The sequence below is a fragment of the Staurois parvus genome, unplaced genomic scaffold, assembly GCF_062004578.1.
Source record: "Staurois parvus isolate SC_StPar_1 unplaced genomic scaffold, SC_StPar_1.0 ptg000136l, whole genome shotgun sequence".
Lineage (NCBI taxonomy): Eukaryota > Metazoa > Chordata > Amphibia > Anura > Ranidae > Staurois > Staurois parvus.
In genome coordinates this window covers 5,378,544-5,398,711 of record NW_028317932.1, presented here as the reverse complement: position 1 = coordinate 5,398,711, position 20,168 = coordinate 5,378,544, and the positions used below count along the sequence as shown (strand labels likewise).

The 20,168-nt window shown below is 41.3% G+C and overlaps 1 protein-coding gene across 1 annotated transcript in view; it reads left to right on the top strand.

The window, feature by feature from the left end:
- LOC149465922 (cryptochrome DASH) overlaps positions 1-20,168 on the top strand; it is a 48,404-nt gene that overhangs the window by 23,515 nt on the left and 4,721 nt on the right. The window contains exons 9-13 of the mRNA XM_089673144.1: positions 4,863-4,942; positions 6,144-6,203; positions 9,297-9,454; positions 16,382-16,501; positions 18,076-18,252. Coding sequence (XP_089529270.1) covers positions 4,863-4,942; positions 6,144-6,203; positions 9,297-9,454; positions 16,382-16,501; positions 18,076-18,252 — 595 coding nt within the window. The remainder of the gene's footprint in view (positions 1-4,862; positions 4,943-6,143; positions 6,204-9,296; positions 9,455-16,381; positions 16,502-18,075; positions 18,253-20,168) is intronic.

Genomic DNA, 20,168 nt, shown 5'->3' with positions numbered 1-20,168 from the left:
ATATATTTTCAATAAGAGACAAATCATGTTATGCAAATCATGAAAGAACATCAATCGCAGCTGGTTTCAGTAGCTTTCATCGTGTAGATGTCACAGTTCTGGCGCAACCATTCCTATGGCGCAAAGTGAAGAAACATGCACATGAAATCCACTGTATACTGGGCAATATCAGTATGATAACATCAATGTAATGAGCTGATTCTAGGACCACATACATATACAGTTGTGTCCAAAATTATTCAACCCCCAATGCTGTAAAGGGGTTTAGGGACTATAGTGTACATTTGGAATTGTATTCAGAATCAAATCCTACAAGGACGTTGTAACTACCCAAATGCAACTAAAATGACATCAATTGTTTATGTAATACAGTAGTAAATGGTTCTTATGTGGTTTCTTCATTGCCACAATTATTCAACCCCTTAAAGACTACCACTCTGAAGAACAGAGGTTCATACAGGTGCTTTCCATCAGGTATTGAAAACACCTGTGGATGTCACCGAGCAGCAATCAAGCATAATAAGCACCAATTAGGCAGCTTTAAAATGACTGTGATACTCAGCTCCTTCTAGACATTTACTGGTGTGGTTACAAACATGGTGAAGGCAAGAGAATGGTCCAGGAAGACAAGAGAAGAGGTGATTTCTCTTCACAGGAAGGGCAATGGCTATAAGAAGATTGCAAAGATGTTAAACATACCAAGAGACACCTTAGGAAGCATCATTCGCAAATTCAAGGCAAAGGGCACTGTTGAAACGCTACCTGGTCGTGGCAGAAAGAAGATGCTGACTTCGACTGCTGTGCGCTACCTGAAGCGTAGAGTGGAGAGAAGTCCCCGTGTGACTGCTGAGGAACTGAGAAAAGATTTGTCAGATGTGGGTACAGAAGTTTCAGCCCAGACAATAAGACGCACACTGCGTAATGAAGGCCTCCGTGCCAGAACTCCCAGGCGTACCCCCTTGCTGTCTCCAAAGAATAAGAAGAGTCGACTGCAGTATGCCAAAAGCCATGTGGACAAACCACAAAAGTTGTGGGATAGTGTTCTGTGGACTGATGAAACAAAATTAGAACTGTTTGGGCCCATGGATCAACGCTATGTTTGGAGGAGGAAGAACAAGGCCTATGATGAAAAGAACACCTTGCCTACTGTGAAGCATGGTGGAGGGTCAATCATGCTTTGGGGCTGTTTTGCTTCTGCAGGTACAGGGAAGCTTCAGCGTGTGCAAGGTACCATGAATTCTCTTCAGTACCAGGAGATATTGGATGGAAACGTGATGCAGTCCGTCACACACCTGAGGCTTGGGAGACGTTGGACCTTTCAACAGGACAATGATCCCAAGCATACCTCCAAGTCCACTAGAGCATGGTTGCAGAGGAAAGGCTGGAACATTTTGGAGTGGCCATCGCAGTCACCAGACTTAAATCCGATTGAGAACCTCTGGTGGGACTTAAAGAAAGCAGTTGCAGTGCGCAAGCCTAAGAATGTGACTGAACTGGAGGCCTTTGCCCATGAAGAATGGGCGAAGATACCCGTAGATCGCTGCAAGACACTTGTGTCAAGCTATGCTTCACGTTTAAAAGCTGTTATAACTGTAAAAGGATGCTGTACTAAGTACTAAGATTGAATGTCACTTGGGGGTTGAATAAAACTGATAATGCTGTGAGCACAGAAAAGACATTTGTGGTTATTTCATTATAACTGTTATGTTATATTTGTCTGACCTACAAGTGCCTCTTTAATGTAAATGTAAGCAAGATGACTGAATGATCAAAAGCAATGTCAAACTGGCCAAAACACTCAATTTCAGTGGGGGTTGAATAATTTTGGACACAACTGTACTTTATACCCAGTGTACATATATGGTGCACATCTGCGTTTTTGTTTTGTATATTGCAGACAAACATTTTCACTCTGAGCTTCTGCTTGCTCTCCTGTGTGATGTGTTGTCTTCCTATAACGTGGGATCCCCAATTTTGATACAACCTCACCCAAAGGTGAGGACAAAACACATTAGATTTTGCCATGTTAGGAGTGACAGGGCCACTGTATCCCAGACTTGTAGACAATTTGGAGACACCTGGGTTGTTTGGTAAGATTGTATCAAACATGGGGACTCTCGAGTTGTTTTATGGGGACTAGCTTCATGTATACGTCATTAGCTTTATTTTAATTCCTATACTATGCAACACATTAGAACATGAGCAACATTTTGTAACATTCTGAAATGTTCAAAAATTCAAGTGCATAATTTTACTTTTTTACATGGCTGTCTGGTAATGACATTGCCTGTAAATTAGGCTGGCCATATACTAGTAGAGTTTCGAACGTACATATGTGTGAATATTCAAACGTAATTTCCCATCCTGTTCCTTCTAATCTCCTCATCGCTGTGGTCGACTCGTATGTCAGTCTGACTCCACTAATAAGTAGAATTTTTAATTGAACATTCGTTCTTTCAATGAAAATTCTACTAGTGTATGACCAGCTTTAGACTAGCAGCACTATGTCTTTCGGCTGATTTGTAACGTAGAAAGTTTGGTATAATAAACAAGAAATGCTTCCTGCACAGGATATGACGTTTTCTTACCCGCCGCAAGTTGTTAAAAGCTTGCATTTTGTTATTTAACGAGTTGCCATCCGCTCTATAGCAGAAGTACTGTTACAGGGTGGCACAGCTGCGCAAAATCACGTGTACATATATGTGTGTGTGTGTGTGTCTCTCTCTCTCTCTAAATCTATCTATCTATCTATCTATCTATATATATATATATATATATATATATACATATATATATATATATATATATATATATACATATATATATATATATATATATACATATATATATATATATATATATACACACAGACACACAAACATATACACATGATTTGCATTTCCTGATAGGGGGGGTGTGCACACCCTACCCACGCCATTATTGGCTGCTGGGGATGTCAATCACCAGGTCCCAGTCGGGACTCGGTGATCGTCGGCAGGTGCTGAGAGGAGAGACATCTGTGTATAAACTACATAGATCTCTCTCCTGTCAGCATGGGCATGCTGCTTTGTATCCTTTCAGTGCTACCTGCATGTCTTATAGCCGAGACATTTTGTCATGTTACATCAAATAAATGAATGATCAATCAATCTGAACTCTGATCCCCAAGAGATAATATGACAATGTTTTGGGTTTTGGACATGTGATAAACACTGGAAGGAGTCGGGAAGTTTTTTTTTTTTTGTTTTTTGTTTTTTTTTTTCCAGAAAAGGTATTTTTAGATTCTCTGTTATACTTTTTCTTTATACCCTTTTCAAGTAATTTTAAAGTGAACCTGAGTCAGCCTTTAAAACTTTAAATTCCAGGTTTCATTTCACTTTAACTAGTTCATTTGGACCAGCTGGCACAAACAATTTCCCTTTCTGAGAAATGTGCCTGATGTTAGCGCTATATAAATTTTATGTAGTGTCGGCTGCATACAGCGCTGTGATGCAGCACCAGTATGGGGACTTCTCACCTCATTCCCAGGATAAAATCGAGTCAGGCTGAACCTAATGAACTTTTGGGATCCTAGATACAGGGTCTAACAAAGTCTTGAGTTTTCCCTGAGCGGAACTATAGGCAAAATAAAAAAAATGACATATATGATGCAATCTGTGGCTAGCATAAAAATGATGTTTTGCATGCTCTGTACAATGATTTTGCACAGAGCAGCCCGATCCTTCTCTTCTGGGGTCCCCTGCTGATGCTCCTGGCTCTTCCTCCCTTCTAAGTCCATAGCAAGTTACTTTTTATGGGAGCACTCATGCGGGCATGATCCTGGGCTATGTGTGTCTATTGAAACACACCATGTGTCTTGGTCCTGCTCCCTCCTCAACAGGATTTGATTGACAGCATCAGGAGCCAGTGGTGTTGCCTCTTTGTCCTGTAAGGAGAGAGAGCGGAAATGCTGCTCTCGGGCACAGTGTTGGATCAAGATTGGGCTCAGATAAGTATTTAGAGGGGCTGGGGGTCTGATCACAGAAGGTTTTTTGCATTAAGATAAAAAAACCTTCTGCCTTTACAACCACTTTAACACAGCTGTCTTTTGTTTTTCTTAGTCCTCCCTGTAACAAAACTTTATTCCCTTTTGATCCTGCCGGTAAGTCTTTTGTTTTTCCGCTTCCATTAAAAGAAGTACTAAAGTCATATTGACTACATGCACAAAAATGTATGTGTAATCATTGGCAAGGTTATTGATAGAGCCTGTTAATAATTGTGCACTGTGATTCCGGCATTTTCGACAAACGTTCAGTTTCAATTTTTGTTCCAGTTTCATGTGTTTTTTGGACCATAGAAGTCAATGGAAGCCCATGAAAATGCATGTTTTTGTTCATACATGTTTTACCCCCTGGTAACATGTCACTCCCTTGAATACCTGCCATGTGCTCACACACAACAGTGCAAGATGGATGACTAGGTGGTGAGGCTTAGGGTAGATTTACTAAAACTGGTGCACTCAGAATCTGGTGCAGTTGTGCATGGTAGCCAATCAGCTTCTGACATTAGCTTGTTCAGTTAAGGTTTGGCAATAAAACCTGGAAGCTGATTGGTTTCTGTGCAGAGGTGCACCAGATTTTGCACTTTCTTAGCTTTAGTAAATAACCCCCAGTATGTCAACTTGGAGGGAAACAGAGTTCCCGTGTACAGCCCGGTCCTAGGATCCATGGGAAATGAGGATTGGCTTGAAGGTTAACATGAATACTTGCTGGTACCACAATATATTGTACCAGCAATATTGTTACCTTTTTAGGTTAGGTTTGGTTCACTTTTATGTTTCAGTGTTCTGCGATTTAAACTACAGTATTAACTTTCTTTTCTAGGGTGATTTTTGAACTTCTGTGGCGGGATTACTTCCGTTTTGTGGCTTTAAAATATGGCAGCAGAATTTTCTTTCTGAGAGGTAAAATACTTCCAAAGATGTCTGTCTTAGATTTTTTTTGTCATTGGAAACCTAAATTCTTTGCAAGTCTCCATACTGTGTGCAATGAGCACTGAAACTGAAAAGAGTGAGCCAATCTTTCAGAATTGTGATCTCATTTTCTGCTTGGCTGCATCTCTCTGTACTCCATGAAACCCAAATGGACAGTAGACCAAGCCATCCAGGGCAATATCGTATCTGTGAATATTGGACCTCTTGTATGAAAGCAATACAAAAATAGAGATGTCTGTGTTCAGGGGGATTACAGGAAGCTAATATAAACCCAGATGTGGGAATTTACACAGTACTAGCTGTATTTAACCACTTCAAGTCTGGACACTTTCACCCCCTTCCTGTCCAGGCCAATTTTCAGCTTTCAGTGCTATCACACTTTGAATGACTATTGCGCAGTCATGCAACACTGTACCCATGTTAATTTTTTAGCATTTTTTTGAGACCGATAAACTTTATTTTGGTGGTATTTATTCACCATTGGGATTTTTATTTTTTTGCTATATAAATGAAAAAGTCCAAACATTTTGAAAAAAAGTGTTTTTCTTATAAAATTTAGCAAATAACCTTTCTTCATGAATCTTGGCCAAAATGTATTCAGCTATTTTTTTAGTAAAAAAAAAATAACCCAAATTAGTTTATAACCAAAAATCATAATTTTTCAAAAAAATTTTTTACATTTTTTTTTTTTATATTATTATTTATGGGGTTTTTTTTTAACATACCGTCACCCTTGCAGTAGAGTGTCACCATAGCGACCCTGTACTACTGGTGGGGGGTGTTGAAGATTTTTTATTTTTTTGTAAAGGCTGTAAAAGCAATCATTTCTCCTTCTCTCTGGCTGCATTCATGCAGCCATTGAGAAATACTGTGAGAGTTGTGATTGGTCACAGCTTGTCACATGGTACAAGGCTGTTGTGAATAGCCTTGTACCATGTGACCTCTGTGATCATTCACAGATTTCACTATTAGTAAGCAATGTCAGGAAGTGACATCTTGCTTACTACTATTCATGTGATCACTGATTGGCCAAACTTAAACAAGTTGTAAAAGCTGTGCTAATTGTTTAGTACAGATAGCAACCCTTTACCTGTTCCACAGTAAAAATGTGTACTCGGACTGTTTTTCTTTTAATACTGAGTACAGTATTTAACATGTTTTTAATATTTAGGTCTTCAGGATAAAGATGTCCCCTGGAAGAAAGATCAACAACTGTTTGATGCCTGGAAAGGTTAGTACCGCTCTTGCCTTTTATTTTGTAGAAAATGATAAAACACACAAATAACTATTTTATGTATTGCTATATTAAAGTCAAAGGGTTCACAGTATTTCCAGTCTGCTTGTGCACTTTTTGGACAGAACCTGGACTAGTATTAAGGGCAGGAACGCAGAGAATCCAAACTCCTGTAAGCTGAAAGACCTTGCTATTTTGCCCATCAAGGGCAAGGTGAAAACCTTCTTTGAGGTCCACCTCCTGACCCACTTACACTTGCCTCCCCTTTTGCTCCTTTCACCATCGCAGTCATCATAAAGTACCCAGTCTATGCTTAATGTCGGATCTTGAACGGGGCGGTGATGTTACTTCCGCCGTCCTTTGACAGTGCATGTCTAGTATTTGTCGTTAGGCCTGAACAGCGCATCATAGAAGGCAGTCACATGCTCCTTCGTACCCAGAAGCATGTTTTTATTTTTGCCAGATGCAGTGGAGGAAAGAGTAATGGGGGAGCATTGTGAAGGTAAATATACGTGGGTTGGGATGGGGGCTTTATAGAGACTCCGTAACTTTTTTCCTGACTGGGCAAAATGGCAGTTGTTTGGTTTTTTTTTTGGGGGGGGGGGGGTTTGTTGTTTGTTTGCTGGAAAGTCATCAAGTCTGCTGGTACTAGTAATTAATGAAGTTGACAATATGCTAGTGGGAACCTTAACCGGTTCCCGCCCGGCCTATAGCCAGATGGCGGCCTGCAAAACCCCTTGTCCCTCCGGGTGGACGCCATATGGCGTCCTTTCAGGCATGCGCAGTTTGCATGCCCGGAGAGCCGCGCAGCGGCGCGATCTGTCACCGGCCATGTACCTCGGACACGGTCAATGACAGATCTGAGTACCGGCCCCGTTGCCGGTACCATGTGACCAGATGTGACCAATCACAGCAGGTCACATGACAGTTGTATACAATTGATGGCTTCCTTTCATGCCATCCATTGTATACTAGTGTGTCTAGCTGTGAATGGTCACAGCGATCACATGCACAAACTGGGCCAATCACAGCCCAGCTGTGTCATGTGATTAGCCGTGGCCAAATCACAGCTAAGCACAAAAACAAACCCCTGAATGAGTCGAAGTCATTCAGGTAAATGCTTGCTATAAGCAAATTGTGTAAAACAAAAAAAAAAAAAAATACTGATCACTTCCCCAAAGTAGTACAATGTTACTATGGTAACATTGTGCTACTTTGGTCATAGTGAAATATGAAAAAAAATCTTTGAAAAAAATTAATAAAAAATTAAAAGTAAGAAACAAATTTTTTATATTTATAATTTTTTTTTTCATACTGTCACCAGTCAGTGTCCCTGATCACTGCCATGCCAGTTATATGATGATGCTGTACTGCACTGGTGACAGTATGTAAAAAAAAAATAAAAAATAGTGAAAATAATTTGTTTCATTTTCCGAAAAATTATGACAAAAAAATTACAACTTCAAAAGACTCGCCGTGCCTCTTATGAAATATGTCGGACTGTCTACTTTACAAAAAGTGGTCATTTGGGGGATATCTGTACTGTTCTGACATTCTTGGACCTCAAGAAATTAGATTGGCTGTCAGTACTTCAGGATTGATGAATATTCAGATCTATACCATAGTTTGTGAACTCTATAACTTTCCTACAAACTAAATAATACATCATAATTTGGGTTATTTTCACCAAAGACATGTAGTAGAACACATCTTGGCCTAAATTTATGAAGAACACTTATTTATTTGCAAACTTTTATAACCGAAACAAAGAAAAACGTGTTTTTTTGGGGGTTTTTTTTTCAAAATTTTCGGTCTTTTTTTGTTAATTTAGCAAAAAATAAAAACCCCAGTGGTGATTTAATACCACCAAAAGAAAGCTCTAGTTGGGTGAAGAAAATGATAAAATTTTAGTTTGGGTACAGTGGTGTATGACCGCGCAATTGTCAAAGTGTGAGAGCGCTGAAACCTGAAAAATGGCCTGGTCAGGAAGGGGGTAAAAGTGCCCGGTATGGAAGCGGTTAAAGTAGTTGTAAAGGCTCAAGGTTTTTTACTTTCATGCATTGTATGCATGAAGGTAAAAAAACATCTGTATGTTGCAGCCCCCCAGCCCCCCTGCGCTGGCAGGGGACCCAAGAAGAGGATTCAGACTGCTCTGTGCAAAACCACTGCACAGAGCACGTAAGTATAACATGTTTGTTTGTTTTTTTAAACAAGACATTAGTACCACTTTAAGGGCGGCTTCTCACAACCCTGGTGCAGTCCTGCTGCTTGGGCAAACTACAGCTAACTCGCATGTTACCTTCGCAGAAAGTGCACCAAAACTGCAGGACTTCATAGAAGTTTTTGGGAAAGCTCAACTAACTTGCACAAAAACTGTGGATTAGCTGCACTTTAGCAAAAGCTCATAGGGGCACTGTGAAGCCGTCCTAAAGTGTATCTAAGCCCATGAACAAAAATGTATCATGTTGCAGTTTACATGTTTTTTAGAAGTGTTTTTTTTCTTTTCACTTGGTGATCCTGCCGGTAACATATTTCCTGTTCTAGGGTAACAGCGCTTGCTAACTGTACTGTATCTATGGAGGAGCAGGGTTATCACCCTAGGGTAGGAAGGGCTTTATGACTACAACACTTCTCCATCTCTCCGTATCTCCATAGAATTGAGAGGGGAAGGGGTGTTCTGTAGACCATAGAAGTGAACTGGTTAGGACTGGTCACATTGTTCAGGATTTCAGTGCAGCACAGTATGTTATGTGCTCACTGGATTTCTGGAAGGTATTTTCTGTATTTGCATCATTTTTAAAGAGACATGGGGAAATGGAGAGCTATTCGAATTCTATTTTTTTTGACGTACAGGGTTGAAAGTGGAATAATCTTTCCGAGAGATGAAGCAGAGCAGATTGCTGTGTCTCACAGCACCCTGAGAAGATAGCACATTTTAGTAAGGGAGCATATACATGGCAGCATTGATGGCTATGCAATAAATTGGGGTCTAACCAGTTTTTTTTTTCTTTACACAGGCCTCTGTAGACTGTATCTGCTGCGGAATTATCCTTGCACCTAACAGTTGTCTTTTGCTGTTTGTCATTATAGAGGGTCGTACTGGAGTACCTTTCGTCGATGCTAATATGCGTGAGCTGGCAATGACTGGATTTATGTCAAATAGAGGGCGCCAGAATGTGGCCAGCTTTCTCACTAAAGATCTTGGAATAGATTGGAGGATGGGCGCTGAGTGGTTTGAATATTTGCTGGTGAGATCCTTGTGAACATATAAATATAATAACTTTTATGGCAATTTTGTCTGTAAAGTTCTGTCTTCTTTTCCTAAAGCTCTGTTCGCAATGATGTATCAAATATCACGTCCGCTCATATTGAATTGAACTAATAAGCTAGTTGGACAAGTGGCAAAACCTCTTCAGCATTACAGTCCAGCTGGATGTGACTACTACTAGATATGTCATCACCTTGATAAATGAGAACGTTCACATATGACATAATACAGCCCACACAAGGGTTGACAGACGGATGGCCCATTCCAGCATATACTCAACATAGTTGATGAGTGTACAGCCTGTTTACGCTTCTTAAAACTTCAGGAAATGCATAAATTAATGAACTTTTGATGAACGTTTAATGAACGTTTCCTTAAATTTTGGAAACACTGGAGCATATTCAGTAGGATTTTTGCTAAGCTTCTGATCAGGACTACATCATCAATTTATTGGGCTGAGAAACTCGACATCTTTGAGAACTTTAGAGAGTTGTGCTCAAACAGTGAACATCCCTTTTGTTATTATTATACAGGATTTATATAGCGTCAACAGTTTGCTCAGCGCTTTACAATATAACGGGAGACAATACAGCAACGATACAGTACAATACAAGAGGGAAAGGAGGCTCTGCTCCTTGGAGCTTACAATCTAGGAGGGAGGGGCTAGTAGTACAAAAGGTAGTAACTGGGGGGGATGGAGTGGTTGGAAGAGTAGAAGATTCCTTTATTAGCTGATGGCAGGATAGGCTTCCCTGAAGAGATAGGTTTTCAGAGATCGCCTAAAAGTGAGCAGAGTAGGCAATAGTCTGATAAATTGGGGTAGAGAGTTCCAGAGGATGGGGGAAGCTCTGGAGAAGTCCTGGAGATGAGCATGGGAGGAGGAGACAAGGTAGCTAGAGAGCAGGAGGTCTTGCAAGGAGCAGAGAGTACGGTTTGGGTGATATTTAGAGACAAGATTGTTGATGTAATTTGGGGCAGAGTTATAAATGGCTTTATACATTATTGTTAATGTATTGAATTTTATTCGTTGGGCAATGGGAAGCCAGTGGAGGGATTGGCAGAGAGAGGTGGCAGATGCAGAACGGTTAGTGAGGTGGATGAGTCTGGCAGCAGCATTCATGATAGACTGAAGAAGGGATAGCCTTTAGCAGAAAAGGAAGCTCCCTGCTAAAATTTGACAGACCATGCCATATTGTCCTAGAAGCCACATTGCAGACCTTGTAGCAGGTAATAGTAAAAATGAGGATTTGTCACAAACTCAATACACTGTTTTAACTTACGAGTGTTAGTATAATATCAAAGTAAATGGAAAACAATTTTATAGAATAAAAAAAATCTGCTGACATGTTTACCCACCTCCCACCCGCCATATAAGGAAATGACGGATGGGCGGTAGCTCTCTCGTTCTGGGAGGAAGGACGTCACATGATGTCCTCCCACTCTAACGGCGCATGCGTGCCACCGGGGGCACGCATCAGGGGGATCGGTGGTGCGCTGTGTCCCTGGGACACTGCTGATCACCCATCACCGTAAAGAGTCGATGAAACAGGCTCTGTCATGTGATCAGCTGTGTCCAATCACAGCTGAATGCATGTAAACAGGAAATGCCGCTTATCAGAAGTCCTCTGTTCACGCTGACAGCGCATGAGGAGAGAAGAGCTGGTAAGCAGCATTCCTCAGAGGGGACATCTACACTGATCATCAGTGCACTGATGGTCAGTACCCTGCTGATCAGTGTAGCCCCATCAGTGTCCATCAGTGCTACCTATCAGTGCCCATCAATGCCACATATCAGTGCCTACCAGTGCACATCAATGCCGCATATCAGTGCACATCAGTGCTGCCTTTCAGTGCCACCTATCAGTGCCACCTAACAGTTCCAATCAGTGCCATATATTAATGCTGCCTTTCAGTGCCCATTAGTGATGCTTGTCAATGCCCATCAGTGCCGCCCATCACTGCAGCCTCATTAGCGCACATCCGTGAAGGAGAAAAATTACTGATTTACAAAATTTTTTTTTTTTCAAAATTTTCAGGCTTTTTTAGTTTGTTTAGCAAAAAATAAAAAACCCAGTGGTGATTAAATACCACCAAAAGAAAGCTCTATATGTCTCAGATAAAGATAAAAATGTTGTTTGGATGCAGTGTTGCATGACCACACAATTGCCATTCAAAGTGCGACAGCACTGAAAGATGAAAATTGGCCTGGGAAGGAAGGGGGTAAAAGTGGTTAAATAATATAATGCACCTTTCAGAAGTGCTCTGAGTGAGAATTAAAAGATCTAAATTGTGGCAGCTAAAAAGCAGCCAGGGGAGGGAAAAAAACCATCAATATTGCCTGTGGGCTCCCTACAGCCGATCTTTCCCTGTTGCTGGCTTACAATGTCTTGTTCTGTACTCTCTGGTAGATACACGGCTTTGGTTCCTCATGGTTTGAAGACTAGTGATCTGATGACTGGTGGGGAATCATCAATCAACAGCAGGAGAGGTGTAGAAAGGACAGGTCCACAGGATGAATAAAGCAGAAACGGGAGATCCTTGCATCAAATGTTCTTGGGTATAGCTTTCTCTCCAGCAAGGAGAACACTAAAATATACAGCTATGAGGCTGTAGGCATAGGAGTGCCTTGACACATGAAGTGCACTATTTTCAGGAGGAGTTTTAAACAAAATGTAAATTTGTCATGGTACTGCTAAGGGGCAGTTAAAGTGATTCTAAACGCACACTGTAAACTTTACATTATCACTTCTCTTTCTGTATGTGAATGATGGCACTGTAATTATTTTAATTAAAAAAAAAAAAAATCTAAGTTCCTTTTTTCTAATAAATATACAGCTGTCACATGACCCAGCTCTTTGACAGCCTGTCTGCAGGCAAACAGTGGCAGGAAGACCTTCTAGTCCTCTGATACAGGTCACACGTTAAAAATAAAAATAAAAAACAGCCTTTGGGATACAGAGTAAAAATAAATATCAAACTGTTTTAAATCGTCATACAAATATACTGTGTATTTGAAATCAAATCTTTATTCTTTATGGGCAATAACATGGTGTGGGAGGATTTCTGCCACTCACAGGCTGTCACGCCCCTCCAGTCTGTGTCTTAGAATAAAAGGAAGGTGAAGCCTCCATCAATCTACATGTACTTTTCTGCCCCAATTGTGTTTAGCTGGTTTGTGGGTATCCAAGAGGAGGGAGGAAGTGGGCTGTTGTTTACCACTGTGTTTACGCCCACATGTATGACTCTATGGTCACATGGGCTGCTGTCAGGTGATGGGGAGGAAGTGCTCAGCATAGAAACTCACTGAAAACTGAGCATGTGCAGTAGCTGCCATCACTGCTCTTTAACCGCCTCCCGCCCGCCATATAGTACAATAACGGGTGCAAGACCGCTCTCTCGTTCTGGGAGGACGTCATATGACGTCCTCCCATTCTAACTGTGCATGCGCAGCTTTGGGAGCGCGCAGCACGGCGATCCCTCGGACACAGCAGATCACCGATCAATGGAAAGAGCCAAAGATGTTGGCTCGGTCATGTCCAATCACAGCTGATCACATGTAAACAGGGAAATGCCGGTTATCAGCATTTCTCTCCTCACGAGCTGTCACGCTGACAGAGGAGAGGAGAGCCGGTAATCGGCATTCCTCGGAGGGGACATGTACACAGATCATCAGAGCACTGATGATCAGTGTGCCCTGATGATCTGTGTAGCCCCAGCAGTGCCACCTGTCAGTGTCCATCAGTGCCAGCTGTCAGTGCTCATCCATGCCACCTGCCAGTGCCCATCAGTGCCATATTTCAGTGCCACATCAATGCCACATATCAGTGCCCATCTGAGCTGCATTCAGTGTCACCTATCAGTGCCAGTCAGTGCCACCCATCAGTGCCAGTCAGTGCCGCTTATCAGTGTGCAGTGCTGCCTATCCGTGCCACATAACAGTGCCAGTCAGTGCTACATAACAGAGCTAGTCAGTGTCGCCTATCAGTGCCATATATGAGTACTGCCTTTCAGTGCCCCATCAGTGATGCCTGTCAATGCTCATCAGTGCCACCTATCAGTGTCCATCAGTCCAGCCTCATTAGCGCACATCAGTGAAGGAGAAAAATTACTTATTTACAAAATTTTATAACAAAAACTAAGAAAAACTTTTTTTTTCAAACTTTTCAGTGGTTTTTGGTTTGTTTAAGAAAAAATAAAATAAAATATCACCAAAATAAAGCTCTGTCACAACAAAATGCTAAAACTTTCATATGGGCACAGTGTTGCATGACCACGCATTTGTCATTCAAAGTGTGACAGCGCTGAAAGCTGGAAATTGGCCTGGGCAGGAAGGAGGTATAAGTGCCTGGTAGGCAAGTGGTTAAAATCCCCAACTGCATTGGGGACATGAACAGGAACAGGGAAGACAGAACAGCAGGATCAACCAGTTTTATTGCAGAATACAGAAAATTAATCCAATACAGTGTTATTTACTAAAACTGGAGAGTACAAAATCTGGTGCAGCTCTGCATAGAAACCAATCAGCTTCCAGGTTATATTGCCAAAGCTTAATTGAACAAGCTGAAGTTAGAAGCTGATTGGCTACCATGCACAGCTGCACCAGATTCTCAGTGCTCCAATTTTAGTAAATTTCCTCCATTGTGACGGAGTATGAACAGCATGTAATACCACATTTATTGATAGGTTTTGTTTTTTTTATAATGTGGGTTTAATGCCACTTTCACTTTTCTAGATGCTTCCTATAAGATTGTAGGCCCACTTTAAATTGATAATAAAGAGTGTGTATAACCTGATCCTAGTTAATGCTTCCATCTGGATTACTTCTCTCCACAGATTGCAGTGCATCTCTCTACCTTCTCTGTTTCCTCTCATCCTTTGCTCTCCTCTGATTACGTGAAGACATGTATCTTTACCTGCTGCAAGGATGACAGGATATGAGTTCAGTGACTAACAGATGTAGGGAGGTGTATGAACAGTGATAAACCCGGCACCAAGGAGTAGACCAACATGTTAACACATTGCAGTCTTTATTTTTTTTATGTTTTGCCTACATCAGGGGTGTCCAAACTTTTTTCAAAGAGGGCCAGATTGGATGAAGTGAACATGGTGGAGGGCCGAACATTTTTCCGAACATTCTTTGAACCATTGCAATTAACTTGGCATAAAATAAATTATTTGCATTTAATTGTAAACGACATACTTTTCATTTCATAATATTAAGATCAACTGACAGCTGAGTTTTCACAATGTATTGAAAATAAATTTTAAAAAAACTTACCTGCACTAATGTGAAGGGTGAAAAAGGTAGCTGGAGCTGAAGTCTCTGCTCGGCAGCCGGGAGGAGAAGAGAAACACACTTCACGCTGGAAACCCAGCCCTGACGTCCGCCCTCTGTCGCTCCCAGCATGGCGCAGTCACGCATGCGCACTGCTCTCAAGCAGAAGACTGTCTGCCACAGAAGGGAGGGCCGTGCGACAGCCGCATTTACACAGACCAGGGAGAACGCGCCGCAGTCAGGCATGCGCACTGCCCTCTGCTCTCAAGCAGAAGACTGTCTGCCATAGAAGGGAGGGCCGTGGGAGGGCCACATTACACAGAGCAGGGAGGGCCGTATTAAACCGACCCCGGGGCCGTAAATGGCCCGCGGGCCGGACTTTGGACATGCCTGGCCTACATCAATGCAGTAAGACATATTGATGTTTGCATGAGAAATTGTTGGAGTTAGGTGTCAACAGACCCAGTATGTGCATGAACAAGTGGAACGACTTTAAATTGTGGTGACAAAGGGAAGTGTGATCTTGACCACAACTTCTTTATTTTATTTGTGTAAATCATAGAAATGAAGAACTGATTCTATGCAAGCATAATGTGCAGATTTTTACACAGGTAGCATGGTATTGGGTATTCTTCACAAGGAGTTTCTTTACTATGCAATGGGCCTACCTTATTACATTTTTTTTTGCATTGTGCAGTATTTACTAGAAAAAAGGTTTTATCTTTGACTAGTCACACAGCCACACTACACTTACAATACTTGCATGTTTCAAATAAAAAAACAGTGCATCTAAAAAAAACAAAAAAAAAAAATTGACCCTTTTTGTTTCAACGAGGTGCAGTTGCAACACTACTACACAGCACACTTAGATGCATGGTTTGACAAACATTTAATCATGCATTTCAGCAGAGTAATAGGCTGTAAAGTAATGTATACTTTTTTGTATAGATTAACATGTAAAAGAGGCTAAAGTGATGTAAATAATTTATTAATATGTGTTTTTCTGTCTTCTGTTTTACAAGTTTTGTAATTAATAATATATTCCATCTTTTGCATTATTTTGGTAACTGCATTAAGATTTTTTTCATAAAAGTTTGCATTTTCTATATTTTTCCATTGAAGCCTATGCATTGCAATCGCTGTCAGTGCATGGTGGGTGCAGCGCACAGGCTCATGCAAAGCTTCCACCCAGTTTCAGGTCCATACCTGACTGGAGGAACTACAGCGGTGAAGGAGAAGGGATCGCTGTTGCGTTTTCTATAAAAAATCTAGATTCCCACAGAGCTAAAATTCAAGAAATACAGTAACAGGCTTTCCCTTGAGGATGCACACTGCAATACAGATAATAGTGGGTGGTGTGGGTTTTGGGACTAAAATATGCTACCATGTTTCATGTTAAATATAGATGTAGCTTGAAACCTGGTAGAAAAGGTAGCCTGAGCCTTTAAACGCCATAGTATTTAGTCATCTGAAACTGGCAATTCCTGTTTGGCTTATTGGTGTTTTCTGTTCTGCAGAGAAGTATTTGCTAATTACGCATTTTACAGTGCCGTTCTGTGGACTTACAGATAAGGAAACTGTGATGCACAGAGCTATAGTCAATTAATTGTCTCATTTTATCTCTCTTTCTAGGTGGATTATGATGTTTGCAGTAACTATGGGAACTGGTTGTATAGCGCCGGAATTGGGAATGACCCGAGAGAGAATAGGAAGTTCAATATGATAAAGCAAGGGCTGGATTATGATGGGAATGTATGTATTTTGTTGAATAAAGAGCCATATTACCTGTCTGCTTTAACATCACCATCATCTCTTTGAAGTCCTCAAACTTTCTGTTTCAGGGATCCTTTTCTTTTCTTTTTAGACCTATATAATCCAAGCTATAATGTGGGAATGTATTGCCCATAGCAACACAGATTCGAGGCTCCATTTAAAGATATGAAAAGCCCCTTCTTACTTGAGGCCTTTGTGATTATGAAAGCCCATTCTTTCTTTTTTTTTTTTTTTTTATCTGTCAATTTTATTTGTTAACATTTTAGTGTAAAGGCCCTTGTACACCAGATATGTTGAGGCTATGCTGGCAGCTATTTCCAGCGCAGCCCTAACGCATAGAGGAGGCAAAATGCCTTATTTCCAGGTATGTCCATTGCATGCGCTATATATTTTTTGTGCAGCAGGTTGAAGCAGGAACTACCACATTGCAAATCTGCTGCAGTGGATAGAACTGTATTGAAGTGTCAATTTCAGTAAAATTCTGTGAAAAAATAAAAGTAGGTGCATTCTTAGCTACTTTTCAAAACAGCCTTGAAACTTTTCATCTGATTGATGTCTAGACAGAAATAATTTTCTTAACAAGGAAGATCCTTCCCCTTTTTTAAAAAAAAAAATGTAAAAGTCAGCATCTACAAATATATTGTAGCTGACTTTTTTAAAAATCCAGATGTTTACAGTCCCTGAAGTCCAGCAATTTTCTTCCCGCAGCCGTTTCTTCTCTCTCCTGTGGGTCCCCGGTGCCGGCATCTTGGAATTGGGAGTCAGTTGTAACTTCCTGAGGAATCGCAGCAGACTCTCCATTTTGCACTGGTCCTGCAGCCTCCTGGAATGTGAGATGTGTCCAGGATGCTGCAGGTGGATATGGGGGCGGGACGAGCAATGTCATTATTGTCTAAGCGACAATTGAGGAAGTGGGAGTGGATACCTGTCAAAAAAAAAAGTACCTGCTCTCTGTAAAAGAAAAAAAAGTCTTAAATGTATTAGCGGCGGGGTGGGAAGGAGGATAAGTGGTACTTTCACTTGTGGGTGAAGGTCCGTTTAAAACTTTTATAAAAGGAGAGTTGCACATTGCAGACCTAGCCATCTGACATCTTGTAGAGCTCTCTAGTGATTCTTGGGTAGAATTAGAAGATTACTGATTGAGATCTCTTGATGCTTAAAGTTGCTCTTTAAAATAACTACAAGCCAGAGTTGCCAGTGTCTGCTCCAGCATTCCTTGTATATTTCTGTTTTAGTGCATTTTAGATCATACTGGTGTAAGGTTGGGTTGCAGAGGTTACTTCCTGATTTCCCTTCTATATACACATAGATTTTACTGTGGCTCAGACCTAGAGAGAAGGGAGAGTTCCCACAGAAAGCCTCATGCGACTGACACATCAAGATATGGTCTGATTTAGAGGATTTGCCAAGCTGCAGTTAGCAATATTAAGTGTGGGTGGTTAGGGGCTTCATACTAAAATCATAACTCTGATAATGTTGTTACATACAGTATTTTAATTGCTTTCTGTGCAGCTGAGCTTTTTGTTTCATTTTTTTAAATTTGTCTTTCTAAGGGCGATTATATCCGACTGTGGGTTTCAGAATTGCAACAGATAAAAGGCGGTGATGTTCATGCTCCCTGGGCACTGAGTAATTCTGCCCTATCCCATGCCAATGTAACTCTAGGAAAGACCTACCCTCTTCCAATAGTCATGGCACCAGAATGGAGCCGACATGTCAATCAGAAGCCGGTGAGTGCAACTCCTCAGTGTATTGTCTTATACCAACCGCTCTCTAATTGTCAAATCAAAACACAACTGTGCTTATCCCTTTTCAGCAGGCAGGAGCTGGCCCTTTAAAGGTCGTAATGCAGGAGGCATTACATGGGATTCTTGGTCATGTGATCACTGTGATTAGCTGTCACAGTGATCACTCTATGGGAAGCCCGCCCCACTGGCCCCCAGTCATAAATGGTGACCAGGAGCTGTCAGTGACAGTGAGGTCACAGTGCTGGGGACCCCACGCTCCTAGCACAGAACAGCAACATTGGCTGTGTGAATATATGTGGCAACTCAGAGTAAAACCACCATGTTGCCACATGTATGCATACAGCCGATGGCAAGGGGTCTAGGATCAATTATGGCCAACACATTTGTTGTTTAGATTTAGATAGATCTGGGAGGATAGGTCCTCTTAGGGGTTTTTAATGTCTTCTGATCCAGGAGGGAGGATATCAGCTCACTTCCTGTCAGGACAAGAAGAGATGGTAAACCTCTACACTTGGTGCACAAAGAAAAAATCAAAAACTCCTGACAATATTTTTCTTACTTGTGTGTTTGTTTTGGGTTTTTTTCTTTGTTTTTTGTTTTTTTTTTACTTTCTCTTGTCCCAGTGACAGAACAGGAGTTATGAAATTCAGTTCAAGTCTTCACTGAGAACAAAGATTGTAAGAAAAATCTGTCAGAAGGTCTGACTGTTCCTAGTTTTAGCAGTGCTTTTATTGCTGTATGTGTTACCACTGGGAAATTTTTGCTCACTTCCTGCTCTAGTCTAGCAACAAGAAGTAAGAAGAAATCTCCTTAACAGGGACATGTAAAAAGATTTTGGTTGGAGTGCTACTTTAAAGGAAATTGGAGAAAATGGGGACCATTACTGCTGATTTCTGCTTCTGATCATTTTAGGTTAATGAATGAACAAGCCTGTTGACTGGGAGTTTTGACTAAATTGGCTGCAAACTTGTTCCTATTTAGGGACTCAGAAAGTATTTAAGCTAGAGGCAGCCAGGCAGCTAGCATTTTTAGTGAGAGGTCCACAATGCCAGCCCCCAAATTTCTCTCACTTAAGCTGGCCATACATGGAGAGAAATTAAGCTGGTCCAGTGGGCTGATTGTACACAAGTCATTCTATTGATTGATTTGTGTACAACCAGCCTGTCATCTTTTTTGCTGAAAGGTCAGTGCCAACGGTTATTGCTGGCAACACTGATCACGGAATTCTGATGGCGGCCCCATTGTCAGAGTACAATACCACCATGAGAATAATTCTCCTATTAACATCAAATGTGTCAATGGAGAAATCAGCTCAATTCTTTTGTTCTGCCCACTTATTAAACAAACAAAAATGAATCATGTTTGTCCGGCTTTAAGGTTTCTTTTAATCTTTAAACTAGCGGTGCCCCCTGGGAGGATATCTATTTCAGGTAGCCATGCTATACAAATGTTGATCCCAGCTAAATCACAATCATGTTTATAAAATCTGGTACCTTCAGGGAGGCGACACAAATTTGGAGAGTTGGAGAGATTGTCTCCACAACCTAACCCCGATCAAACATTTTCTTCCAGGTTTTGACACTAGAACCTATATGCAAATATTTCCTTCTTAACCTGAAAATTGTAAAGCATGTGGTTTAAGACCTGATAGTATATTTAGAAGCGCTTGGAAATCCCCAATACTTTTAACAATATTTTTAACAGATACCCGCTCCCACGTCCGGATCAGTTTGCTGTGGCGAAGCGACCCGGAAGTTCAGCCCCTCCTTGCTCCCGCTGTCTCCTGGGAACTTTTTACAGGTCCCAGGAACCTACCGGACCATTCAGTAGGTGCGGCACGACTCTCACATGCACAGTGGGCACCAGGCTGTGAAGCCGCAAGCTGTCACAGTCTGGAT